Source organism: Cervus canadensis, chromosome 7 (genome assembly GCF_019320065.1).
Source record: "Cervus canadensis isolate Bull #8, Minnesota chromosome 7, ASM1932006v1, whole genome shotgun sequence".
Taxonomy (NCBI): Eukaryota; Metazoa; Chordata; class Mammalia; order Artiodactyla; family Cervidae; genus Cervus; species Cervus canadensis.
Window position 1 is genome coordinate 21,898,899 of NC_057392.1, and position 27,356 is coordinate 21,926,254.

The following is a 27,356-nucleotide window of genomic DNA, read 5'->3' on the forward strand; positions in this document are numbered from 1 at the left end:
TTGGGGGTGGGGATGGGAGCCCCTGGAGCACCTGCTCTGAAGTTCCAGAGGCGGAGTGGGCATGAATGAGTTAACAAGCATGAGCGTCTGCATTTCTGCAGATGCTGTTCATTGAGGTAGGCAGGTGAGAGTGAAGGGAGTGTTCTGCGCACTGCGTAGGGTGTGGTGGACTGGCTCTGGTCACGGGCCTGGGAGGTCTCTCTGAGGGGCGACGAAGCTAAGGACAGGCAGGTCAGCCTGAGGAAGGAATGGGCTGGGCGGGACAGGGGAGGCAGCCGGGCAGTTGTTCAGGGCCTGGAGGTCACCTGGGACTCTGGGTTCTCTAGCCACTGGAGGGTGTAAGCATGGCTGGGACTGTGTGGTCATGTGTGCGGCTCCGGCCCGGGCAGCTGGTACACAGTGAACACTTTGAGTGTGAGCAGATGCCACGGCTGCCCAGACCCTTGGGCAGCACCAAGCTTCAGCTCTGAGCCTGAACTGCCCAGACACGGCTCCTGTCCAGAAGGGGTGTGCACGCGTGTGCATTTGTGTAGGAGCTTGTGAGCGTGTCAGCATATGTGGGGGATGTGTGCATGTGTGGGGATGTGTGTGTGTGTGTGTGTGTGTGTATGTGTGTGGCAGAGGCTGGGGCTATGTTGGTGGTGGTGAGATTAACGACATTAATGCCTACAGGAAATGTCCAGCAACCCCAAGGCAGGACTGCTGACCACGGTGAAAACAAGACAACTTTGCCAGCAATTCTGCCCTGACAGATTGAGAAGTAGGTAAAGTCCGGTCTGGTGGGGCTGATGGAAGAGGTGCAATTCACACATCTGGTCACCCTTCTGCTAGGTCAGGTTTCAGGGAGGGGAGCCCTGAAGGTAAGGAGAAGGTGCAAAAACTGCCACAGACAGTATTTCTCCAGGAAATCATGACCCTGAGGAAGGAACCGCAAAGAAAAGCAATTTGTGCAAAGATGTTCTTGAAGTGTTGTTTATCACAGTAAAGGCTGTTGAATCTCCATGGATTAACAAAAGATGACCAGGCCAGCAAATTCCCGGATATTCCCTCAAAGCATGCAACATAGTTGTCAAAATGACAAGGATGTGGCCACATCACAGAGCATGCTAACTCCCGGGAGCCGCACGTGCCTTGGGAATGTTTATCAATGGGACAGATGCTCGAGAGCTGACTTGAAAAGATATAATACTGGCATGCTGTCTGCGGTCATTCCCCCTGTGGTTTGCACTTATAACGCAAACAGATCTTGATTGATGTGTTCTGTTTCCACCCACCAGAGCAGAGATAAGATATTGTCGGAGCCACAGTGGCACTGCTTGGCCAGGACAAAACCCCGAGCGGGGACAGAAGGCTGTTGCTCCCTCTGTGTTGCTGCTGTGCTGGTGACATCAGTGTCCGTCGTCTGCCTCCTCCCTCCCCGGGCACCAGATGGGCATCTGGATCACCCAGGGGGAGAGAAGCCGCTTAGGTGGGTGCTTCTGGAGTGTGGACAGTCCCCAGTGGGCCCCTCTCCTATAGACAAACCCGGGAATGGGAGCAAACACAGCTGTCCTGACTCTTGGGCACCTTGGCCCATTTAGGCATTTTGTTCTTGGGGGGCGGATTGGGGGCTCTCCAGGGAAACAGTGTGTGGAGAGAAGATGCTGGCAGGGTTGGTTCAGGGGATTGTGGAGGCTGCTGAGCCACAGACCTGCAGGGAGGAGGGCCTGGTGGAAATCCAGGTAGCCGACAGGCAGTGCCAGGTCTAGTGTGGCCTCCTAGGGAGCCCCCATGCTCAGGGAGGCCCCCACACCACAGAGGGTGAGCCCTTTATCCAGAGCCCATGGATTTAATGTTCATGTCACCAGACACACAAAAGCCAACCATCCCTGGCGTGGAGATGGGTCTGAGGCCCACTGTGCTCCTGGCCCAGATGGCCTCCCCTCTCCTGTGAGGGTGCCCTGGCTCTGGGGGCACTTCCAGGGCCCACCTGCAGAAGGACCACTGAGACATGACACATTGTGGACCCCAGCCCCCAGCCGACCCTGCCTGAGGCTGCATGCCTCCAAGCCCTGGACCCTCCTCTTGTCCCTCCCACAACTGCTCAGGCCTGGCCTCAGATCCAGTTAAAATCAGAACCCTCAGCAGACCCCCACACCCCTCTCAGGGAGGCTGGGCGACTGAGCATCAGAATCAAAACAGGATGCCCGCTTGGATCTGAACCTCAGATAAACACCAAATACCCCTTTACTACACAATTTTTAAAAAAGCGTTCATTGTTTATCTGCAATTCAAGCTTAACTGGGGAGCCTACATTTTTCTCTGGTACCCATGACCCAACCTCCCTGCACCAGCAGACCCATAGCCCTTCTGCCCAGCCCATGAGGCCCCCAGCTGCCCAGGGCAGGGACCAAGCCAGGTCTTAGGGACAACGACAGCAAGGGGATGTGGATCCAGCAGGTGCCCGGGGGCGGCAGGAGCAGAGCCTGACTTGCATGCAGGCACATCCTTTTTCCTAGTACTGAGTGTATATAAGGGGTGGGGGTTCTTTGCCCTGGGAATTACCCTGGGGGCATCCTAGCCACAGGACTTCTCTCTCACACAGGGCCCCTGGCCTGCACCCCTTCTCACCCTCCACTCTGCCATTCTCCCAGGCAGGGGACATCCTTGACCAAGGTCAACCTCAGCCTCTCCAAGGCACATGGCTGACCTGCTGGCTTGGAGTAGTCTCTAGAAAAATCCCTGCTTTGGGAAATGAAGAGGGTCCCAGTTACGATCCTGAGACTCCAAATCTGGCCTGGATGGAGGGGGAGCAGATGGACACAGATTCCTTCTTGGGTGGTTAGGCTGACACAGTTCTCACCTGCAGCTGACCACAGGCAGCCAGGACTCCCATTGGCTGTGTGATCCTGTGCAAGAACCAGTGAGAATTTGAGATGGAAATAGCAGAGCGTTAAACCAAGCATGGGGCCTTCCTGCCGCTGAGGTCTTGGCTCCCACAACCCATCTTAGAACAGGTGGGCCTGGGTGATGGAACAGGCCTGTCTTGGCTACCACCCTGTGGTCTGGACCCCAAGGGCCTTCCCAGCAAATCTCCTGGCATGCAGGATTTCCTTTCCACCCAGGGGGCTTCCTGGTGGTGATGGCACCTCCATCCTCCTCCCCAGGTCCCCAGGCTATTGCCATGTCACACCTGGCATCCATCTCTAGGAGGCTGGAAGCCCTCGCCCAGTGGAGGGTCAGGAGTTGGACACGGGAGGAGCTGGGCAAGTGCTGGCCCCAAGGAGGCATTCCAAGTCCACCTGGCACACCCACAAGGCCGTGTGGAGCCCAGGGAGGCCTGCCTGGATGCAGAGGCATGAGGGTCCATCTGCCAGGCGTCTCCCATGGGAGAGAGAGAGACTGGACCCACGCCACGCATGCTTGGGATTCCTGACCTGACCCTACCCCACAGCATTCGTGGGAAAACTGAGGCTGGAGGAAGATGCTCCTGCAGAGAGAGGCGTGCTGGTGACCAGGGATGCAAGGGTACATCAGGCCGAGGTGGCCAAGTGAGTGCTGTGGCCCTGGGCTGCACTCGCTGGGGGTCTAATTCCCACCAGAAACACACAGACACAGCAGTACTTTTTGTAAGAAGCATCATAAATATATTTCAGTATAGACAGAACACAATAAATAGCTGGTACAAATATGTGAGGCAGCACGAAGCCGGTCCCTGCATCAGGGCTCCCCAGCCAGAGCTGAGTGTCTGGTTACGTGGTGGACACGGTGGGAAGGTGACCAGGCCCTGCTGTTTTTGAGGTAAAACTTTGTATGAACTTTTCCTTTAAAGCAAAATCCCTGCAGGACAGCAGACTTGCAGGAGCAGCTCTGGTCTTCAGCTTGGATGCTCACAGAGCCACCTGTCTGGTCACCACAGTTGTCTAGGTGATGATGTCGCAGCTGGACAAGGGCCAGAGAAAGCGAGTTGGTGGCTCTGGAAGCCACAACTTCTCCCACTTGTCCCACTCCCCAGAGGTTTTTGGGGTTCCTGGTGGGGTTCTGGGGTGTGGCCACGCAGGTCTAGCTCCGGGGGTTCTGAGCCCATCACCCCGTCCTCAGCTTCAGCACCCGGGACAGCGGTTCCTTGGCGCTGGAGTAGACCAGGTAGGAGCCGGCCGCCGTGCGGAAGGCCTCCCAGTCCCTGCAGCCGAAGGTTGGGAGGCTGTGCACGGCCACGAAGCCTTCATACCCCTGCCACCTGTGGGGAGAGATGCCATCAGCTTCCAGGCTGGGACACTGGCCCCAGGGAGAGGAGTGAGTGTCTGGGCTGCTCCCTCTCCCTGAGGCTCCCACCCCACCCTTCCCTGACCCTCGCCAGGGTCCCACCTGCCTTTCCCACCCCTCATAGCATGAGGGTCCGTGCATCCCAGCCCCCAAACCTCCCCAGGTTCCAATTGTGGGGAGCTGGGCCAGGAGGGGCCTTAGCGTGTAAAGAGGGAAACTGAGACCCGGAAAGGGGAACCTGCCCTGTCCAAGACGATTCAAGATCATCCTGGAATTTCTAGATAACTGAGAAACTTAGATCAGCAGTAAAAACATTAGAAATACAGAGGCAAAGGTGCTTTTATTTGCAGACATAGTTATACTTCTAGAACTCCCATAAGACATTTCTTTAGAAAACTATTAAAACTAATAAGATACTGTGGTTGCATGACCAGACACAACAATTGATTGTGACACACAGATGAAAATGGACATGTGCTTACAATACTCGGAAAACTCCTGGAAAGGAAGGTCGTGAGAACGCCATGGTGCCTCTAAGACGAAGTGTAAAATTTTACTGAAGGACACGTGAAAAATAGAGAGATCTACCACAGCCTTGGATGGAAACGTTTAATAGTATAGCACACTAATAACTCTAACATTAGTGTATCCTCTCTCTGCATCTCCAGCCAGAACCCAAAGTTGTGTCAGCAGGGCTAGCGGTCACCTAGCTGAACTGGGGGCCTGACTCAGACTCAGCCCGCACTCAGGTGCACACAGTGCTAGCTGACCCACGGGGCTCCAGGACCTGTGACTCGCTCTGAGCCTGTGGTCATTCATGGGGAAGGTGGGCCACCCAGGTGAACCGAGGTGTCTAGCAGGGGCATGGCCTTTACCTGTAAATAATACTGTTTACCGAGAAGGTATTTCCATCAAAGGAGTTTGCAACCACCAGGAAATAGTCTTCTCCCACTGAGAAGAACTCCCAGTCCAGAGCACTGTGGGAGCAAGTGAGCAGAATTAGGACCTGGAGATGCTGCCTGGGGACTTGGGGGTTGGTATCCGGCTGTTTCTCCCCCTAATCTCAGGATTCAGGGGGCTAGGTCCCACCTCCAAAATCCACAGGAGGAGGAGCAGTTTCCTCAGTCATACAACCAGTTGGTCTATTCCAGGGAAATGCAAATTAGTTGTTCACTTTTTAAACTTAAAAAATTTAATTGTAATAAAATACATATAACACAAAACTTTCTATTTTATTCATTTTTAAATGGACATTTAAGCTTAGTGGCATTGGGTATCTTCACACTGACACGCAACCATCACCACATCCATCTCCAGAATTTCTCCATCTTCCAAACTGAAGCTTTGTCCCCAGGAAACACTCACTCCCCATCCCCTCTCCCAGCCCCTGGCCCCCACCATCTACTTCTTGTCCCTACGGATCTGCAACTCCAGGGACTTCGGGTAAGTGAATCACAAAATTTTGTCTTTCTGTGTCTGGCTTATGTCACTGAGCATAATATCAAGGTTCCTCCGTGGTGTCAGGTGTCAGGATGTCCTTTTTTGAGGCTGAACAATATTCTACTGTAAAAATGGACCACATTCTTCTGTCTATGGACACTCAAGCTACAAGGGTGAACACTGAAGCTCTGAACATGGATGCAAAAGTTGTTCACTTGGAAGAGGTTGAAATAGAGGAACTGTCCTAAACTCGTGGCCACTCCCTAAAAGTCTGCAGCGCCCCCTGGAGGCGAGAACTTGAGGACACTGGCTGTGAGGTCACCCTTCACATGCTTCTTTCCTGACTCCAGTTCAGTTCAGGTGCCAGCAGGGTCTGCTGACGTAGAGACGTCCCCCTAAATTTGGAAGTTGTGGTTCTTACTGCAAACAGGCCACTGCATCCTGTTTTCAACAAACGCCCCTGAACTTGCTAAGGGTGAGTCTGTGCTCAGAGACATCTTAGTTCTTAGGGATCTGACAGAGGGCTTCTGGGAAGGACATCTTAGAGTCCTGTCTATCCCAGGAGGCCAACCTGGGCATCAGCCGTGGTCCCTAGTAACCGCTCTAATTACTGCAGGCCCACTTTACAGATAAGGAAACTGAGGCTGCAGCCTTGCAGGAGTCACTCAGATGCCCAAGGCCAGGCCAGTGAATCTGCATCCAGAGGCCTCAGGGTTATGGCTTGTTCAGACAGCACACAGTCACACTCTCTTGGTTGATACTCACCCCGGGTTCCTTCTCAGTGGGGCATTGAGGGCACTGGCCTAGAGCTCCAACAGAACCCTGGGCATGAGACGGCCACAGAGGTACCTGGGGACATGCAGGGGGGCAAGGCCAGTGGGGGCCCTGGGGCTCCTGACTCTTCCTTCTTCTGTTATCTGGAATCCTGTCTCGGCCACTTCCAGCCATGGCCAGTTGTGATTCATCATTAAGAAAAAGTGGTGACTGTGGCCACGCTCACTGAGGGGTTTCATGCAGTGTGGCATGGGTGGGGGCGCTAGCATAGCCGTGTGGTCCCACGTGCAGTATTCTGCCAACGGTAACTGGTTCTGGAACCAAGGCCCATGGCCTTGCTTTTGCAACAAAATGTTGACTGCACCGTCTTCCCCCATGGCTCGCATCAGAAGCTGCTGGGGCTTAACCCAGTAGGAAATCAAGGTCTGGCATGACTTCCAAATCATTAGGGCAGCAAGTCTGCTGACAGTAACGTGAAGCATATTTTTAATCCTTCAGAACCACACCATTTGGTCGAATGGTGGAAATAGACAAATATCCATCAGCTGATGAAAGGTAAACAAAGTGTGATAAACACAGTGGAATATTACTCAATCATTAAAAGAGTGAGGCACTAAGATACAACGTGGATGAACCTTGAAAACATGACAAGTAAAAGAAGCCAGACACATTTTGATGCAATGTCCAGATGGGGAAACCCAGAGGGACAGAAAGTAGGCTGGTGGGTCCCAGGGGCTGCAGAAGTCGGGGCAATAACAGCTGAGGGGTGGGGTTTCTTTTCAAGGTAATGAATATGTTCTAAAGTCACTGTGGAAATGGTTGTACACATATGCAAATTTCATTTAAAAAAAACCTACAAAACTAAATTCTAAAAAAACAAGCACGCGAGCCACAGCTTTTAAAAGCAGTTAGAGTCAAGGCTACAGCAGGAGCCGGGGTCACTCAGCTGGCCGTGTGGAAGGTCTGCGGGCGTGGACAGCGAGGCCGCTTCACACCTGTGGGCAGGGCGGTGGGCACCGCGGACCCATAGATGCTCAGGTGCGTGCCCTGCGGTCTGGGCGGCTTCGGAGGTCGTAGGACCGGGGCCCCTGGATCCCCGCCCCGGCCGCCCGCCACCCGCGTACCTGCAAGTGCGGATCTCCTGGAAGCGGACGAACGTCTGCGCGGTGACGTTCAGCTCGTATATGACCGAGTTGATGACGTAGGAGTCGTTCTGCACTCGCATCTCGACGTCGTAGCGGTGACTGTTCGCCACGGCGAGGAAGACCCTCTCCCCAATGTAGAAAACCTCCCAGTCTGCGGCGCCAAACGTCTGGGACCGTGAGAGGGAAGCCGAGAGCATGCTGTGGGCAGAGACCCTCAGGATGGCCACCCACGCGGCTCCAGCCTCTGCCCTCCGGGGGTCAAGCAGGCGCCCCTCCTGAGGGCGCTGTCCTTTCCCAGCCTCCTCCAAGGCCAGTCAAAGGCCCATCTGCCTAGAGAGCTTCTTACCACCTGTGCTGCCCCTTCCCCAGGCCCCAGTGTGCCCTGGAAGAGGCCCAACTGCTATAACACCTCTTCCAGGGAGCCCTCTCTGCTCCCTCCAGTTATGAACTCAGAAGCAACATCTAGGTGCCTCCTGAGTTACTTACTACACACTCTCCCTGGCCTGAGGTTGTCCTCTGGCTCTCTGGACAGCCCCATCTTGTGTAGGCTACTCCTCCAAAATCACTCATCAACCTGGAGGGTGAAGTGTGCATGGGCCCATGGGGCTGGACTTACACGAATGGCCGGCTGCCAAGCCTTGGCTGCAGACCTCAAACTGCATGAGCTGATTTACACGTGGGCCCACCAGGAGGTTTATGACCAGCATCTCTGGGATGCTGGGCTGGGAGTGCATGGGGAAGGGGAGGACCCGACGAGTCCAGGTCTATCCCTGTTCTGAGAAACAAAGGAGTGACCACACCAGATGGCAGCTTCAGTGGGGGGGATAACACGGCAGCTCCCCGAAACAGGGGCCTGTGGTTGGTGGAACTGTGCAAAAGCTCCTGAGGACTCCAAACCACAGCCTGACGAGGCTGCTGGGGCCTGAGTTCCTGTGTCAGCACAAAGGGGTTGACTCTGTCTGTTCCCATAAGCAGGTGAGGGCTGCGGCAGTTCTGATGGACACTTTGCATTGAAATTGTCTTTAAATGTTTTGCCTCTTGACTTTTGACTTGTGATACTGGTGGAGAGACCGACCTGCCTGTTGGTAATAATCATAAACTCTGGATACAATCAGAGAAGGAAATGGCAACCTACTCCAGTATTCTTGCAGGGAAAATTCCACGGACAGAGGAGACTGGTGGGCTATAGTCCCATGGGGTCACAAAGAGTCGGACACAACTGAAGTGACTAAGCACTGGATACAATACTTAAAAATGTACACAATGGCTTGAAGTTTCTGGAGAAGGGCCAAGGGCAGGCAGAAAGTGGAGGGGAGATGATGGCCCTTGAACGCATGTTTGTCTGACTCTCCCTCTGAGGACATTCCTGGTCTTGTGGCATATGGGCTTGACACTCAAGTAGAGGCAGCAGCCTGGCTGGACACAGACCTTGAACTGCATGAGCTGATTTACACATGGGCCCACGTGTAAATAAAAGGACATTTATGACCAGCATCTCTGGGATGCTGGGGTGGGAGTGCATGGGGAAGGGGAGGACCAGACGAGTCCAGATCCAAGGTTAGGGTTTGGGGCTTGCAGAGTGTCTAGAAACCAAAGGAGACTAGCCTAGGAAGGAGGAACTCTCAGTAGGAGGAGGCCCCAGTATCTCCTTATTAACTTCTCTCAAGTCCATTTTAGCTCCTGAAGTGCATACACAGGGGACAGGACCCCAGGGACCCAGAGACAAACAACAGCTGGGCAGCTGGAGGAACTGACCAGAGAGTTAGACAGCAGGGGAACCAGCAGGTAAATGTGACCTATGATCAGGAGAAGAAACAGCAAGTAGAAATAGATTGACACAGCACAAATACTGGAGTGAACAGACACAAACTTTATAGTAACTGTGATCAGAACCTATAGGCAAATATGTATGTAATCAACAATAAGATGGGGAGATTTGGAGAGTTATGAAAACTCTAAAAGGAGGCAAATAGAAATCCTGTACCTGAAAAGCAAAATGCCTGTATTCACAAATCTATTGCATGGGATCCAAAGCTACCTAGACAATCGAGAAGAAAGGATCTATGAACTAGAAGATACACCAATAGAAATTATCTGATTTGAAGCACAGAAGGGGGGGAATGTTTACAATGAAAGTAAACGGAGCCTCAGTGATAATATAACACAGTCTAGTGCATGAAGCTAGGACAAACCTAGACAGCTTATTAAAAAACAGAGACATTACTTTGCTGACAAAGGTCTATATAATCAAAGTTATGGTTTTTTCAGTAGTCATGTATGGATGTGAGAGTTGGACCATAATGAAGGCTGAGCACTGAAGAAATGCTGCTTCTGAGTTGTGTTGGAGAAGAGTCTTGAGAGTCCCTTGGACTGCAAGGAGATCAAACCAGTCAATCCTAAAGGAAATCAATCCTGAATATTCATTGGAAGGACTGATGCTGAAATTGAAGTTCCAATACTTTGGCTGCCTGATGAGAAGAGCCAACTCATTGGAAAAGACGATTCTGGGAAAGACAAGGCAGGAGGGGAAGGGGGCAACAGAGTATGAGATGGTTGGATGACATCACTGACTCAATGGACATGAGTTTGAGTAAACTCCGGGAGATGGTGATGAACAGGGAAACCTGGAGTGCTGCCGTTCATGGAGTCACAAAGAGTTGGACATGACTTAGTGACTGAATAGCAACAACAATGTGCATGTAATTGGATCACAGAAGGAAAGGAAAGGAGAATGAGGCAGAAAAACATTTAAGTAAATGTTGGCTAAAATTTCCCCAAATATGATTAAAACCACCAAACCACAGATCCAAGATCAGAGACCCCAAACAGAATAAATACAACCCCCCCCATAACCTCAACACATCATATTAAATATCTAAGGATAGACAGAGAAGATTGCAGAAGCAGCCAGAGGAAAAAGACATTTGCTATAGGGAAACAGTGGTACCAAAGGTACCCAACTTCTCATCAGAAACAGCTGAAGCTCGATGTCAATGGAAAAACATCTTTAAAGGAAATGAAAGAAAACCATGAACCCAGAATTCCACAACCAGTGAAAACATCCTTCACTGTAAAGTTACTTTCAGATACAAGTGATAGAATGAACTTCCAGCAGACCTGCTTTACAAGCAGTCCTGAAGGAAGCTACAGAGGGTGAAACTCTACAAGGAGCACAGTGTCTGCAAGAAGCACGCAGAGGGCGCTGGAAACGGTGAGCTGGGTGTCAAGACAACTCACTGTTTACAGCAAACAAGAGGACAAGCTGCGGAGCGCATACCCTAAGTAGACATGTGAGTTTATACATGCTCCCCATAGCCCAATGGACAGGTAAGGATAAATGAGATCATGTAGTTGTAAGGTTATCACATTATATGTAAAGTATAATATTAATTCAAAGATAGATTGTACACGTGAAACTAACACAACATTATTAGTCAACTATACTCCAATATAAATTTTAAAATTTTTTAAAACTTGAATTGAACATATTAACACAAGGCCTTCCCTCGTAGCTCAGACAGTAAAGCATCTGCCTGCAATACAGGAGACCTGAGTTCAATTCCTGGGTTGGGAAGACCCCCTGGAGACGGAAATGGCAACCCACTTCAGTATTCTTGCCTGGAGAATTCCATGGACAGAGGAGCCTGGAGGGCTACAGTCCATGGGATTGCAAAGAGTCAGACACGACTGAGCGACTGACACACACATGGTTAATTAAAAAATAAAAAATAGATTGCAGTGTGGACACGGGGTGGGGCAGAGGAGTATGAGATGAGTTGGGAGATTAGGATTGATACATATATACACCACCATGCACAAAAAAGATACCTAGTGGGAAGCTGCCGTATTGCACATGGAGCTCAGCTTGATGCTCTGCGATGACCTAGTTCAGTGGGATGGGGGTGGGAGGTCTAAGAGGGAAGGGATATATGTATACCACAGCTGATTGACTTCCTGGTACAGCAGAAAATAACAACAGTGTAAAGCAATTATAGTCCAGTCAAAAATAGATTGCAGTTAGTTTAACATGTATATTGTGATGGCTGAAGCACACAATTACACAACAAACTGAATTAATACAAAAAAGAGGGGATAGAAGGCTATGGATATGACAAAGAACTTGTTTTATACCTAATGTATAAGGAACTCCTACATATCAATAATGACAGACAAAAAAATGAAAGTATGGGCAAAGACTTGAATATGCATTTTGCGAAAGGGACTCTGGCAAACCAGCAGGTGGGTGGACATGTGCCATCGTTAGTTACCAGGGTACTGTGACTTAAAAACCACACGGTGGTGCTGCTTCACACCTTGTAAGAAAGACTAAAAATACAGACAAAACCGGGTGTTGGCTAGAGTGTGGGATGACTGGCACTCACGCTGTTTTGGGGAGTGTATAAAATGGTAGAGCTGTTTTGGAAAACCGCTTGGCAATTTCTTAAGAAGTTAAACATCCGCCTACCTCATGGCCTAGAATTCCACTCCTAGGGTTTTTACTCAAGAAAAGTAAAAACAATTTGCCCACAGAAAGCCATGTATGAGATGCCTTTAGTAGAATTATTCATAATAATGAAAATCTGGAAACAGCTCAGGTCGTACAAAGAATTGAGCCTTAGAAGCCACACAGCGATCAGTTTCTGGACCCGGCTGCTTCCTGGGGACACGTGCCTACCCCGAGGTAGGCAGTCCTGGCCGGCCAAAGCTGGTCACCGCGATGTCCAACGATGCTGGAGGGACCATTGCATTCCCAGCCCACGTGGGAAGGGGCCCTGTCTTCCTTGACTCCGACCGGCGGGGGACGGGTACCCCGCCAGCCGCTCGTTTGGTGTTTTCTCCACTAACAGCAGAGGGCGCGGTTGCCCGTTCTACCGCCCGGTGCGCGGAGGCCGGGCCACCACCGCCTCCCGCACCCCACCCCACCCCCGCCCCGCGGCCGAGGGTCGCGGGGGCCGAGAAACAGGCTTGGGCCCATCCGAGGGTCGGAAATAAGGGCGCTCAAGCTAAAAGAGTGACTCACAGGACAAGGACAGGGACCAGGGCACCTGGCGTCGCCGACCCTGCCGGACCAGGAGCTGGGCTGAGGCCTTCCTGGGTTAGCACCCTTTCCTCACCGCGGGTCGGAGGTGGCACTATTTCTGTCCCCTGGGGCAACGTCGCAACTTCTGAGCTGGGGGGACCCTTGGGCCCGTGGGGCCTCCAGCCTCATCAGAGGACCGACGTTAGAGACTCACAAGACTGTGCAGAGTGACACACACGTGCCAGCCCAACCAGGTTGCAGAAACCACGGGAGTGGCCAGACTGTGAATTGCTGGTTCTGCCCTACCCTTTGCTGATGAGACCACCGCAGTGGGAAACGCACACGCACGCACACACCTGCACGCACCCATGTATACACGTGCACACACCTGCATGGATGCGATTTTACACACAATCCTGCACGCATGCATCTGTATACATGTGCACATAACTGCAAGCGCCCACATGCACACACCTGCACATGTACACACCCACACGGAACAAGCGGCCAGGGCTGGTCTGAGAAGGGGTTTCCCCCAGATCACCAGAGCTTCCTTTCAGCTCGGAGCCACTCCACCCTCAGCTCATGGCCTTGAGCCCCAGCAAGAAGGGGTTGGCCTGCAGACAAGGGTCAGTAAAAGGGATGTCTGGGCCTGGGAACTGGGAGAAGAGGGCCAGAGCCCAACGGGAAGGACGGGGGCGTGGCCAGCGGCTGGGGAGGGGAGGAGTATCCAGGTGGGCGTGGCTTAGAGGGGCTCTCGCCTCGCCTCGGGTCTGTGCGCCCAGCCGGGGGCGCCGGATACATCAAGTACGGGGTGCCTCATTCAGTTTGAGTTTCAGATTAAAATGATGTTTCAGTCCATGTGTATGGGCACGCTTTTACTAAAAACTGATTCGTTGTTTATCTGGCTTTCACATTGAAATGCTGCTGCTGCAAAGTCGCTTCAGTCGTGTCCAACTCTGTGCGACCCCATAGACAGCAGCCCACCAGGCTCCTCTGTCCCTGTGATTCTCCAGGCAAGAATACTGGAGTGGGTTGCCATTTCCTTCGCCAATGCATGAAAGTAAAAAGTGAAAGTGAAGTCGCTCAGTGGTGTCCAGCTCTTTGAGACCCCATGGACTGTAGCCTACCAGGCTCCTCCGTCCATGGGATTTTCCAGGCAAGAGTACTGGAGTGCGTTGCTAGTGCCTTCTCCTTCACATTGAAATAGGCTTCCTGTATTTTATTTGCTAGGGGCTAGCAGAGTCCATCAGGTGGCCACCTGACTGCCAGTCATTGGCTGGCAGTGAGCTTCCCTCGAAGCCTGGGGCCCACACCTGCGCCCTCAGCCAGAGGCTGGGCTCCTCCCATTCGGAAGTAAACCGGGGAGAATCCCAGCCCAGGGCTGCACCAGCCTGGGTAGGGGTGAGCTGGCCTGAGGCCCCACTGTCAGGCCACTCCTGGATTCTGAGCGTATTAGGGACACGTCAGGGAGAGAAGAAATTCCCACATCAAACAGCCCTGCCAAACCCTGCCTGGCACCAGAGTAAGGCAGCCGGCACCTGCTGGGCTGGGTGGACCCTTCCCGCCCTTCTTTGAGTGGAATTCCCCGGAGCCCTGCCCTGGAATCCCCTGGAACTGCGCCTGCCTGGGCCTGGAGCACCTCGAGGGAGGATGGTGCTTCTGGGACTTGGCAGCCAGAGCACCTGGAGCCCTTGACAGTGCCCTAGAGGGGGGGTGGGCTCCCAGGGATCAGCAGATTGCTTGTTGGCCAGGAGGCCCTTGGGTTCCGGCTTTGATGGAGAAGAGAACCCAGGTCTCGGAGTGCCTGGGGAGGGAGGACCAGGTGACTGCCAGGAGAAGGCAGGCAGGTCCCAAAGGACCCTGCAGGATTCAGCCCTTGACCCTGTAGGCAGTTGGCTAAGTCTCCCCTCCTGGGAGACTGCAGGGGGCAGCACACTCCCTGGCCAACTTTGGGGTGCCCTCCAGCTCTACCCCAGTACAGCGACCCCTCCACACCTTGCTCTTCCCTGGGCTGCCTGGTCCACTGCCAGCTCCACCCTCACAGAGCAAACGGAAGCATAGGAGGAAGGGCCCTGGCCCTCTTGAGCACACGGGCCGGTCCCTTCCAGGGCTGACCACCGGGGGCACTCTCACAACACCCTCCTTACAGACGGCTGCCTCCTTCATTTGTGGACAGTTACATTCTTGGGGCTTCCCTGGTGGCTCAAGCAGTAAAGAATCTGCCTAAACGCAGGAGACTGGGTTCAATCCCTGGATGGGGAAGATCCCCTGGGGGAGGCCATGGCAACTCGCTCCAGTATTCTTGCCTGGAGAATCCCATGGACAGAGGAGCCGGGCAGGGTACAGTCCATGGGGTTGCACAGAGTTAGACACCACTAAAGTGACTTAGCATGCACGCACATTCTTGGTGGAGACTGCCTTTCTGACAAACCCCAGCTTCATTCTCTGTCTCCTTAAACTCACTGATGACTCTGGGCAGCTCCTCTGCCTGTCCCTCACCAGCCCTGATAAGTGGTTTCCCAGGGGGCTTCATTGGCCCTCTTCTTGGAGACCCTGTCAGCCTTCAGCCCACACCCTGCCAGAAATACTCCATTGCCCTTGGTTCTCATTTCTGCCAGTGGCCCCTCCCAGCAACAACCCCCAGTCTTGGTCCACTACAGCCCCTCCCCTTCCTCACCCCCTCCACTCCAGGTCTACACGTGATGACTGTAACCACAGATCCCACAGCCAGACAGCTCAGGGAGCAGAAGTCCCAGCAGCTGGAGGCTGGGTCTCTGTGGGTGAAGCCCATCCTTCCTTGACACGCCCAGCTTCCACTTCCTTTGGTCCAAGATGGTGAGGCCAACTGGTTGGAGCCTTGGTCTCTGCCACCTGGAGGAAGATTCTAGAATTCCTGGTGGGAGAGGTGGGGAGGTCTGGAAGGGGTTGCCGGGGAATGCATCAGGGTGGACAGCTGATCTCCCATGCACCCCTGGGCTGCAGACCCAGCATAAGCACAACCTTCCTCATGAGCTGAACTCACCCTGCCAGTGAGGGACCCACCTGGTGCCCCTCTCAGGGCTGTCTGTGTGCACAGCGCCACAAATGCAGCAGCCTGCGTCCCTTGCCCAGCCATCCCTTCAGAAAGGGCTCCCCTCGAGGTTGGCGCCTCTCTACACACACTTCAAACTTCAACGCCTGCTTCAAACTCATGTGAGGCCATGAGAGATGCTGCAAAGCTCCAAACCAAGTGCAAACATATGAAGGTATCTTCAGGACCTAAGAGGATTTAAACACCATATAAAAACAGCTGGCAGAACATGAAAATGGGATCTGGTGGGTTCTGAGGGACTCACTGGGTGCAAAGAGACTCAGCTCATAAGAGAAGGCAGGGTCCTCAGGTATGTGTGGGCACGGGGAGCAGCAGTGCCCCCCTTGCAGCCCCCAGAGTCAGCTCCCGGGGCAGCTCTGCCCACCGGCTGGAGACGCGTCCTCTCGCAGCCACTGTGGTTCTGCCCACCCCCGCCCCCGCCCTGCACTTCTGGCTGATTCTTCCAGCCAGCGTCACACCCCTGGGCTGGTTCTGGTTTGGGGCATGGAGCCCAGATGGCCCCCATCCTGGCTCAGTTGGGCCTGTCTCTGCCCCTCGGCCCAGTCTTCCTTCTGAGGATGCCCCGTGTCTGAGGCTGGACACAGACTGGAGCCAGATCCTGATGCTGCCTGAAAATACAGAGTTTCAGGGGCTCACAGCTCTGGAGCCAGTATACTGGGGAGCATTCAAGGAGATGGGCCAGAACGTGGAAGGGATCTGAGATATTCTGCATGACAGACAGTGGCAGGAACGAACGCTGCCCTGAAAAATTCAGGCTGACTGTTTCCCCATGGTGTCCAGAGAACACAGAGGCCCGGCACGTGGCCTTCTGGTCAACCACACAGGTCCCTAGCTGGGCTGTCACACCAGGCAAGTGACATGAAGAGGCTTCCTGCAGCTGGTCGGGGAGTGCAGTTTGGAGATTATCATCCTATGTGACCTCTCCTATGTTTGCACAAAAGGCCAGTTTAGAAGGCACCTCATCAAGGGCCTCAACCAGACCCCTAGCTCCCTGGGGCACAAGCCACCAGTGACAATGCCGCCCCCTGCCATGCTCAACATGAAATATAAACAGAAAACAAAGGGTCCTCCAGACATGTGATAAAGGACCTGGAACATGAGAGTCAGGCTAAAATATATACATACACTCATACTGGAATAAACCGGGCTGGTTCTGGAAACAAACCAGAATTTTTTAAAACTATAATGATCTTCAAAAGTATTCAAGAAGATACTGTATTTATAGAGTAAATATAGAACGGCATGAAGAGGAAGAGTTCTTGGATATTAGAAAGACGATTCCTAGTTTTATGAGAAGATGTTCCTCAACATGATCGGAGAATAAAGATAGGGAAAGATTCTAGGTTGAAAAGATAACTCAACCCAGGAGATCTGAAAGCCTTCTAACCAGTGTGCCGGGGTGGGGTGGTATATGGAATGATCAAGAAAAACCAAGAAAATCTCCCAGGCCTGGAAAAGCACACCTTGAAGTTGAAAGGGCCCTGAAACAAAGCAGTCAAGAGGCCCAGGGAACCACTGTGAAGAAACCTGTGGGCGCTGAGGGCAGAGAAGGTCAATGCAAGGGCACCTGGCGCGGCAGAGGGGCCACTGCGCCCCTGGCTTCTGGGAGGCAGGGGGCCGCCCTCCGTGTTCTCAAGGGAATGACCTCTACCCTAAAATCCTGTACACCATTTATCAGGCCGGGCGAGGGACGCGGCCACCACGAGCGTCCACACTTCCTGCCACAGACGGTGGTTCTCACTGAGAGGAAGCTGGCGAGGTCATGGCTCCCCCAGCCTGTGGTTGGGCCATCAGGCCACGTGACCCATGTGGCTGCAGAGGGTGAGGGGTGGGCTGTGACCCCTCAGTCCAGATTTGATGTGGGCTCGCTCTGCTCTACACCCATTGGCTGACTTTGGTCACGTGACCTGGCCCAGCTGCAGGGACGCTGGGGAGCGTGGGGAAGTACCTGGAAGGGGGTGCCCCTGAGGTGTCACCCGAAAACCTGAGGTCACCTGGGACACTGGAGATCAGAATGGGATGTGGTGGCTCCAGCCAAAGATGGCAGTAAAGGAAAGTTCCAGAAAAGGGACCACTGTCAGCTCTAGAGACAGTCGGCCTGGATGCACAGGCAGGAGGGCCCAGGAGGACGGGCTGCAGGGAAAGAGGGCTCTTTGTGGACACAAGCTGACCAGAGACCTCGCGGTTGTGAGGGGAGCAGTGACACACGGTGGAAACCCAGGAGGCACCGAGGACGCAGTGCTCACAGGAGCCTGGGGACAGGCAGGACCAGCAAGAAGCCGGGGGACGTTACCATGTGCAGAGATGGTGGTTTTCTTCCCCCACAAAGGAGAGGAGAGGGAGGGAGGGAGGGATATGGGAAGAAGCAACTAGGAACTTGTGGAAAAGTGTCCTATGCAGCACCTGGGGTCCATGCGTGAAGTTAGCCACGTGCTGGGCTTGTGGTATGAAAACAGTCTGACCTGCATGCAGGGCCTGTCCCCAGGGGCTGGCCCGGAGGTTGTCCCAGCCCACCACTGAGAAGGGAGTGGTCAAAACACACCCTTGGCTCTGCAAGAACAAGCTTATGACGTGGCCAGGACGATGCAAATGCCGACCTCGACTGTTCATTTTAGTCATCCATGGGGGCTTGGGCTTCCCAGGTGGCTCAGTGGTAAAGAATCTGCCTGCTAATGCAGGAGACTCAGGTTTGATCCCTGGGTCAGAAAGATCCCCTGGAGTAGGAAATGGCAACCTGCTCCTGTATTCTTGCCTGGAAAATCCTATGGACAGAGGAGCCTGGTGGGCTACAGTCCATGAGGTTGAACAGAATTGGACATGACTCAGCAACTGAGCATGTGGGGGCTTGGTCTGGGGTCTGACACTGAGAGGGACAAGCCAGGCAGCTGGGAGGGAGGAGGGCAAGGGAAGGTAGAGGAGGGTCTGGACCCCATATCATCATCCTAGACCACGGTGGGGCCCGGGGAGGGGCTGCCAACACCGCCCACTAGCCTGGGACTGGTCAGCACACGCATGGTTCACCGGGGCGTTCAGTGCTGCCCCACCTCATAAAGCCTCTTGCTGCCTCAGTCTGATGCTTTGCCAGGCAGCCCACAACGGCTGGAACCAGCTAAGGGATGATCTCAGAGAAGGTGAAAAGTGCTGTCCCCACAGCTGGCCAGGTCAGGGGCCAGCTGCTGGCTGCCTCAGGACAAGAGCGTGACACCCACATAAAGGCAGGTTAGACTGTGGGGCCCACCAGGGGGCCAGGGGACCCATCTGAGCACATGTACTGGTGGGAGCTCCGTGCCAGGGAAGCCCTTCCACCTCATCTGCAGGCTCCCTCACTTGACCTCTAGGGAGGCGCCTGGTGTGGACAGGCCTGGGGCTGGGAAGGGTGTGTGTGGGGGTGCCATGGGGAGCGCAGGGTCCTCACCAGAAAGGACTGGAAGAGCTGGAAGGAGCCGCCCAGCCGCACATACAGGTGGGACTGCAGCCGCGTGGACGTGCCGTTGAAGGCGTTGGCCACAGCCAGAAAGGCGTAGGGCCCCACCGTGAAGAACTCCCAGTCATAGGCGCCCGAAGTGGCGATGGTCTGGTTGGCCTCGAAGAGCCGGGTCCCCGGGTTCCACTTGTAGATGACGCTGTCAATGTTATGGTTGTCGCCTGGAAGCCGAGCAGCATTGAGGGAGGGAGACAGGCTTCTGCGGCTTCATGCCAGCGCCCTGGGACCAGGCCCCATGGGACCCTGCCCCAGGCCCTGCAGCCCGTCCAACCAGCTGGACCCTGATCTCCTGCACCCTTCCCGGGTCCCCAGCCACGTTACCCATCAAGTGACCTTCCTGCCTCTGTGCCCCATGAGAACCCTTGGTGGCCCAGCCTTTGGGGGACTCCAGACCCCTGTGATTATCTACTGTGTTGGAGGTGGGACTCCCCACCCCCTCTGCAGCCTCACCCTTCACTCTGCTTGCCTTCCCCTTCATGCTCCCTCCCCCCAGAGATCAGACCTGTGCGGGCTGGAAGCCCTGTCCCCACATTGTGCTCCTTAGGGCCTCCCACTCCCCCCCACACACCCCACTGGGTCAGCCTCTCCTGGGACACTTACTGTCCTCAGAGGTACCTGGTAGCAGGCTCCTGGGATCCCTCTGTCCATGAGTGGTGGTGGGGTCTCCTCCCTACCCCCCCACAGAGCTCCCTGGCAGGTTGTAGACTCAGGTAAACTCTGAGTCTTGGAACCTGCAGAGGCTGGAGACACTCTGCAGGGCCAGTTGCCCCCAGGGTCCTGTCCCCCTTGAGTTATAGCACCCGAAAGGGCTTGCTGCGGTCACTCAGGACAGTCATCTGGCCCAGAAGCCAGGTTTCCCAGGCCCTCCTAGGCCTGTCCCCACGTACCCATTGCATCTCAGAGTTTGTGCCCAGAATGGATGGGGGCAGGGACCCCTCCCACCTGAACAGGTGAGAGGGTGCTCAGGAGTGTCCACCTTCAGACGCCACTGTCATACAGCAGAGCCTGAGGATGCAGGCCAGGTGAGCTTTATTATACATTTCTGATGAAACACACTGACCGCTGCAGGCGATCACGCCCAAGCCCAGAGTCAAGGCCACGGCTCCTACCTTCCCGATGGTTGGCCACGGCCAGGAAGTGCTCGCCGGCCACCTCAAAGGCCTCCCAGTCCCGGGCACTGTGGGTGGGCACCCTCTGGTATGGCGTGAACCTCAGCCTTCTCTGGCTCCACTTGTAAATGACCGAGAACTCCTGACCTTTCTCATTCGGCTCAAAATTAGCCACAGCCAGGAAGATCTGGGGAGAGGACCAGAACAGGGTTCTCATCATCTGAGTGAGGGGCTGGTGCTCTGGGTTTCTTAATGTCAGCCCTGGGACACAGGCTGAGCCCCAGGAAAGAGGATGAGCCCTGGACAGAGGATGAACCCGGGGACACAGGCCAAGCCCCGGGACAGAGGCTGAGCCCTGGGATGGAGGCTGACCCCCAGGGTAGAGGCCAAGCCCTGGGACAGAGGCCGAGCCCCGGGGCAGAGGCTGAGCCCTGGGACAGAGGCTGAACCCCGGGGTAGAGGCCAAGCCCCAGGACAGAGGATTAGCCCAGGACAGAAGATAAGCCCGGGACAGAGGCCAAGCCCCAGGACAGAGGATGAGCCCAGGACTGGCAGCCTGGGCAGGCCCCAGGACGTGGCACTGACTCCAGATCTTAATTACTCTAAGACCGGTAGCTAGGCCCATGTTTACCAGCCTATTAGCTCTGTTTTTATCTCCCAAACCCAGGGAAAGCCTTATGCACAGCAATGTGCATCACTCAGACAAGGAGGAGAGAGCTTAATACCCTGCTGTCTGTCAAGAAGCACGTGTGTGTCACACACTTGAGGACCATGTGGCAACGCCCTATGTGTGACACAACCCAGAGGCCCAGGTCACAGGTCATGTGATGTGACAGAAGCCAGAAGCCTAGGGTGGGGGGCTCACTTGCTGTAGCTGAAGCAGCCCCAGGGACCCTCTGTCTGCTTAGGGGACCGGACAGATTTTTCTTATTTTTCTGAATTTCCCAATTTTTTGATATAAAGTTATTTTTTATTAGGAAAAAGTAAAAATCTTTCAAATGTCATCAACCATAAGACCAGAGAGCCAGTCACTCCTTCACCAGGCTGCCCTGGAGTGCAGGACCCTGACAGTCAGCAGGGACCGGAAACAGAGATTTGTCTGTTTTACTCAGTTTTGTCCCCACTGCATGGGCCTTAGGGGTGGGGTGTGCAGGGCTGGAACTGGGCACATTGGTGACTGACTTGAGAGCAGGCGTGGGAGGGGGCCCAGGGATCCTGCCATTTGGAGTGGAGGGTTAGAAGGAGCTGGGAAGGAAATGCTTATCTCAAGGGGGCAGCCCTCTCAGTCCCACCCTTGGGCTTACTGCCCAACACAGTCCTGGTGAAAGGAAGGGGGCCGCCTGCCAGGCTCTCCCATCCAAGGCCTCAGGTCCAGCCCTCACCACATCACCTGTCCCCTCCATCAGGACAGCACGTGTCCCCCATGTTTACAGGGCCAATAGAAGGAGCCCGGGATGGAGCCCCATTTCCTCTCCCGTTTAGGTCAGATAAAGAAAGCTGAGCACCAAAGAATTGATGCTTTTGAGCTGTGGTACTGGAGAAGACTCTTGAGAGTCCCTTGGACTGCAAGGAGATCCAACCAGTCCATCCTAAAGGAAACCAGTCCTGAATATTCCTTGGAAGGACTGATGCTAAATCTGAAGCTCCAACACTTTGGCCATCTAATGCGAAGAACTGACTCATTGGAAAAGACCCTGATGCTAGGAAAGATTGAAGGAAGAAGGAGAAGGGGACAACAGAGGATGAGATGGTTGGATGGCATCACTGACTCGATGGACATGAGTTTGAGCAGGCTCCAGGAGTTGGTGATGGACAGGGAAGCTTGGTGTGCTGCAGTCCATGGGGTCGCAAAGAGTCAGACATGACTGAGCGACTGAACTGAACTTAGGTCAGATTATCTCAGAGCTTTAAGGAGGCAGTGGCAGGTCTGCACGGAGTGGGAAATGTCTCAGCAGCGATCTGTGTCCATTTTGTAGGAAACGGAACAGATTTTCTCAGTCACATTCCAGACCAAGAGACGCAAGTGCGTCTGATTCAAAAGTCATATAGAAGCTGTATGAGGCTCTGAAACCAGTAGAAATGCTTTTCCCCATAAAATCTACATAAAGTGAAAGTCACTCGGTCATGTCTGACTCTTTAAGACCCCCATGGTCTGTAGCCCACCAGGTTCCTCTGTTCATGGAATTCTCCAGGCAAGGATACTGGAGTGGGTTGCCATTTCCTTCTCCAGGAGATCTTCCCAACCCAGGGATTGAACCCAAGTCTCCCACATTGCAGGCAGATTCTTTAACATCTGAGCCACCAGGGAAGCCCAAAATCTACCTAAGGAGACCCAACCCTCGGACTCTGTGGGTTTTTCCAAGATAAAAACTAACACAGTCGCACACATGAACTTGCCTTTTTCCCGATGGTGAAGTGTCTCCAGGACTGGGCCTGGTGCGTGGGGATGTCCTGGTATGAAGCAAACTTGCCGTCAGTCCACTTGTAGATGGCGGATGTGGTTTTCCGGTTGGCAGTTGCTACAAAGAGCCCGGCCTCAGGGATGACAAAGACCTCAATGCCCAGAGTCTCTGAGTTAGTGAACAGCCTCTGATGCTCCTCCACATAATCCAGCCTTTCTTTGGCTTGTGATAGAGACATGGAGACCGGTTAAGGCTTCCCAGAACAGAAGCTCTGATGGACGACATCCAGGAGTGACCCCAGGGCCCTGGGACATGACCCTTAACATGAGGTCAGGCGAGTGGCCCTAAGTCCTGTGCTACCCTCATCTGGAGGCCCAGCAAAGGAGATTCTGGTCCCTGAATGGGCTTTAGGGCCTGCAGAACCTCCAGGGACACTTGCTGGATGGAAGTGACATGTCAGGTCCTTACTAAACATTTCACAAGGCTCCAGGCTTCCACAAAACGCTGTGCCCGAATGTGAACTAGAGAGTAGAGGCCATGGCTCCTGGACAGCCCCCTGGAGCCAGTTCCCATTTCCCAGGGACCCCCACCCTCAGACGGCTTCTCTCCTCATCTCCCTGCCAACAGCCCTACTCTTGGGCTTTGGGCACCATCACATCCCATCTGACCGGAGAGGGAGGAGAGGATGAGGACAGTGGATAGGGCACCCTGGAGAAGGCCCATGGTCTACCCTAGTTGGGAAGATGGATGAGAGCCTGCCAGCCCACGAGTCCAGCCCAGGAGGGCGCTTGTTTCCAGGTGAAACACTCAAGCTCGCTGCTCTGTGAGGTTCACTCCCTATTCCTATGTAACGATGTCTCTGAGAAGACCCCTAGGCCCCTGGAGCCCTGCATGTCTCACCTGCTAACACGGAGACCCACTCACTGCCCACGCACAGGTATAGCCCCTTGCGGCTGGCATCGAACCAGAACTGGGCATCCTCCGCTTTGGTGCACGGAGGCCGGGGTCCCAGCGTCACCTTCATATCAGTTTCTGATGGGGGTGACAAGAAGACAAATGTCCTGTGGGTATGTGCTCCCCAGAGGGAGGCGGTGTCAAAGGTGTCAGGTGACCCCTGACCCCTGCGTTCCTGCCAGGAAACACTCAGGTTCGTCAACGAGGCCTCTGGGAGGCAGGGAGACCCAAGAGCCCAGGGCTTGCCCTCGCCATCTGTGCACAGGACCCGGACATGCTCCTGAAGTCCAGCCACCTGCCCACCAAGTTCTTCCCCAAACCCCAGCTCCTCTGAGAACCCTCAGTAATCATGCTGCCTCGCTCTCTCCTCCATCTAAGACTCACTAGCACAGGTTCAGCTAACTTCTGTCTGCTTGGTTCTCAGGCACCTTGACCCCCACGTTCCTGGTCATCACGGCTTCATCCAGGTCCAGCCCTGTCCTGATGATGCCACGTGGCCTCCCTACAGTGACTTCTGAGCTAAGACCCCAGTGGCCAGGCAGTGAAACAGAGCATCCTCAACCTCGCCAAGTGCCCGGCAGAGGCCTTGGGGGTCAGACTCCTGTTCAAGGCCATGAGACTCTGGGAATTTGGGGATGCTGGCCCAAGACTGGGTCTAAGGGCCGACTTGCTCAAGGGGCTCCCCTGACTTGTGAAGCAAGGGCCGTGAGGCTCTAGAAGGAGTCAGGGGTCTCCCCACCTCCCCAGTAGGAGTTGGGGTTGTTAGTGGAGAGAGTTTTGGATTCTCCATGGCAGGGGGTATGACTTAAATAAAGTCAACACTGACTTTACATTGGGGAGGTGCAAACACAAATGAAAGACACCAGTGCTGGGGACCTTCTAGGCTGAGGGGTCCCAAAAATAGAACTGAACCTTATGAAGATCAAGGTCCCCATTGGGGGGTTGAGGTTTGGTGTCTGTTGGAGAGGGAAGGGGAGAACGGGCCCCAGATGCTGCTCTGGGGCAAAGCAGGTGGCAGGTGGGAGTCAGAGAAGGAATTCATGTCAGCTCAGCCCCGGGTCCCAGGTAGGATGAGCGGTCCATCAAGGGCACCGTCTGGCGGGGCTTAAGCAGCCGACAAGGGAGCCCTGCAGAAGGAGGGTGGATCTGAGAGCACTGTCTGCCTCCCCAGGGAGGGGGTCATCTGCATCAGGCCCCAGTTATCCGTTCGTCCACATGATAAGCACCCTCCTGTCTTATGCCTGGGGTACCTGAGGGTGATCAGGCTTTTGGGGTCTACCGTCAGCGTGGGGAGGGGCAGCTTTGGCCTACTAACCATAGGGGTATTTTAGCACCTCGTTGTCTTCTGGCTTCCCTGTGAGGCCATGCAGGATAGCGGGGATGGACAGCACAGCAAGCTCAGGATTCATGCAGGGACAGAGCCTCGGGGTGGCATCCGAGCCAGGCAGCAGAACCAGCTGCCTCACCAGGCCCTGCAGGGGGGGTGCAGGGCACTCAGACCTGTGCTGTTGGAGGGCCCGATGACCCCTGGGCTCAGCCCACCCAGACCCTGAGGGAGGGGTGGCCAAGAGAGAGGAGTCTGCCTATAGGTTAGGGGGCACTGGGAGCAATAGTGGAGAGCTGTGCACGGTTCTAAGGTGATTACACCATGGAACAGGTTCTTCCTGTGGACTGACCTAGAATAACTGGGTGCATTGGTCATTCATCTGTATGTCCACTCATTTGTCCATCTGTCCACTTATCTGCCCATCCATCTATTCATCTCTCTGTTCATCCATCCATCTCTTTGTCCAGCCATCCATTCTTCCATCCTCCCACCCAAATGCCCATTCATTCATCCATCCATCCATCTATACATTCATTCATCTATCTGTTCACCTAGCTATTCTCCCATCTGTCCATCTACCATCCATCTTTCTATTACTCCGTCCATCCATCTAGCTGTCCATCCATCCACCATCCAAGCATGCCATTGGTAAATATTCAGATCTCACCTCTTATGCACAAGGCATGGTTCTCAACACTGGACACAGCAAGAAACAAAAGCCCATATCCTCACTGAGCAAGGTCCCCCCACTCACACTCCAACGGGGAGACAGGCAATGACCAAACACTGGTCTGAAGGAGGTCATGGCTATGAAGACCATCCAGAGAGGGGATGAGAGGGCTGGGTGTGGGGGCATCTTCTCAGGGGTGGGCAAGGCCTTCATGGTACAAGGGCACAAGGCAAGGCCCCAAGGTCACTGGAGTGCAACACGGCAGGACTGGGGACTCACGCTCCAGGAGGAGGGCACAGCAGGTGCAAAGGGCCTGTAGGGGAGTGTGCCTAGCTAGCAGGGGTCTCCTCTGAGCCCTTATGCTCCCCATTCCCATTTGGCACACACAACTGTTTAATTAGAGCATTGGAGTGCCAAGCCAGTGGTGACAGCCCCCAGGAGCACTGGTGTTGGAGGGCCTGGGGGGCAGCGCCTCCATCCTTACCGTGAACCGGCCTTTGGTCCTCCGCCTACTGCCAATGAAGAACCGGGCTCCTCGCACAGACAGGGTGGCTGGGAAGGGCATGTCAGCCATTCTGAAAACATTGGAGGGTGGTTTTAGGGCCATGGGAGAGCAGACTGGGGGCCTACTTATGCAGAAAGGAGAGCGGGCAGCACCGTGAGGCTGTATCAGTGTCTAGGAGCAGCTGTGACCAGCTCCACCAACTGGGTGCCTTAAACAACAGAAGTGTGTTCCCTCATGGTGCTGGAGGCCAGAAGTTGAGATCAAGGTGTCAGCTGGGTTTGTCCCCTCTGAAGACTGGAGGGGAGTCTCTTTCAGCTCCCGGAGCTCCTGGCTTGTGACCAAATCGTGTGGCCTCTCCTCTGCTCCTCTTTTCATCGGGTCACCAATCACTGACTCAGGGCCGCCCTCCTCCAGCATGACCTCAACTGAGCTTGGTTATCCCTGCAGGGATGCTGCATCCAAACAACACCCCATTCCCGGTTCTGGCAGATGTGAATTTGGAGGACATGCTTTGCCTCAGGACAGGGTCTTCTACAAAAGCGTGTGCTGCAGAAGTGCTCAGTGGCCCCTCTCCATCTCACAGAGGCCTCCAGTGGCTTCTGTCCACACGGGGTCCCAAGTCTGCCCCCATCCTCCGAGCCCGGGCGAAGGGACAGATGGTGTCAGAGCTAGAGGGGGTTCACCTTGTTGGTGACCCAGGGGATGTAGGAAGATGTGGCCGGAGTTGGGATTGAACAATTTCTTGTCTGGAGCATGCCTGGGGTTGTGTCAAAGCTATGAAGGTTGTTCTGCACATTTACTTGGGAGTTTTGCTGACTATTTATTCCCTCATCCTAGAAAAGGACACTGAGTCAGAGAGGTTACATGATAGGTTGAAAGTCACAAAGCAAGACCTGCGCCTCAGGACTTCCCTGGTGGGTCCAGTGGTTAAGAACCTGCCTTCCAATGCGGGGGACATGGGTTCGATCCCTGGTCTGAGAACTAAGATGCCACATGCTGTGGGGCAACTAAGCCTGTGCAACACAACTACTGAGCCCCAGAACTCTGGAGCCGGGGGACACATCTAGACAGAAGGCTCTGCACCAGGAGGAAAGACCCCCCTTGCTGGGGCAACTGAAACCAGACCTGAGCAAAAAATAAATACATACATGAAAGTGAAAGTGAATTTGCTCAGTCCTGTCTGACTC

The 27,356-nt window shown here is 54.3% G+C and overlaps 1 protein-coding gene across 1 annotated transcript in view; it reads right to left on the reverse strand.

The window, feature by feature from the left end:
- Positions 1–3,600: 3,600 nt before the first annotated feature.
- Positions 3,601–27,356, reverse strand: part of TSPEAR (thrombospondin type laminin G domain and EAR repeats) — a 142,458-nt gene continuing 118,702 nt past the window's right edge. The window contains exons 4-12 of the mRNA XM_043474549.1: positions 26,149–26,239; positions 24,983–25,139; positions 23,614–23,745; positions 22,709–22,935; positions 20,312–20,498; positions 19,134–19,363; positions 7,584–7,771; positions 5,121–5,222; positions 3,601–4,219 (exon numbers count right to left, since the gene is read on the reverse strand). Of these exons, the coding sequence (XP_043330484.1) occupies positions 4,066–4,219; positions 5,121–5,222; positions 7,584–7,771; positions 19,134–19,363; positions 20,312–20,498; positions 22,709–22,935; positions 23,614–23,745; positions 24,983–25,139; positions 26,149–26,239 (1,468 nt within the window). The 3' untranslated portion in view covers positions 3,601–4,065. The remainder of the gene's footprint in view (positions 4,220–5,120; positions 5,223–7,583; positions 7,772–19,133; positions 19,364–20,311; positions 20,499–22,708; positions 22,936–23,613; positions 23,746–24,982; positions 25,140–26,148; positions 26,240–27,356) is intronic.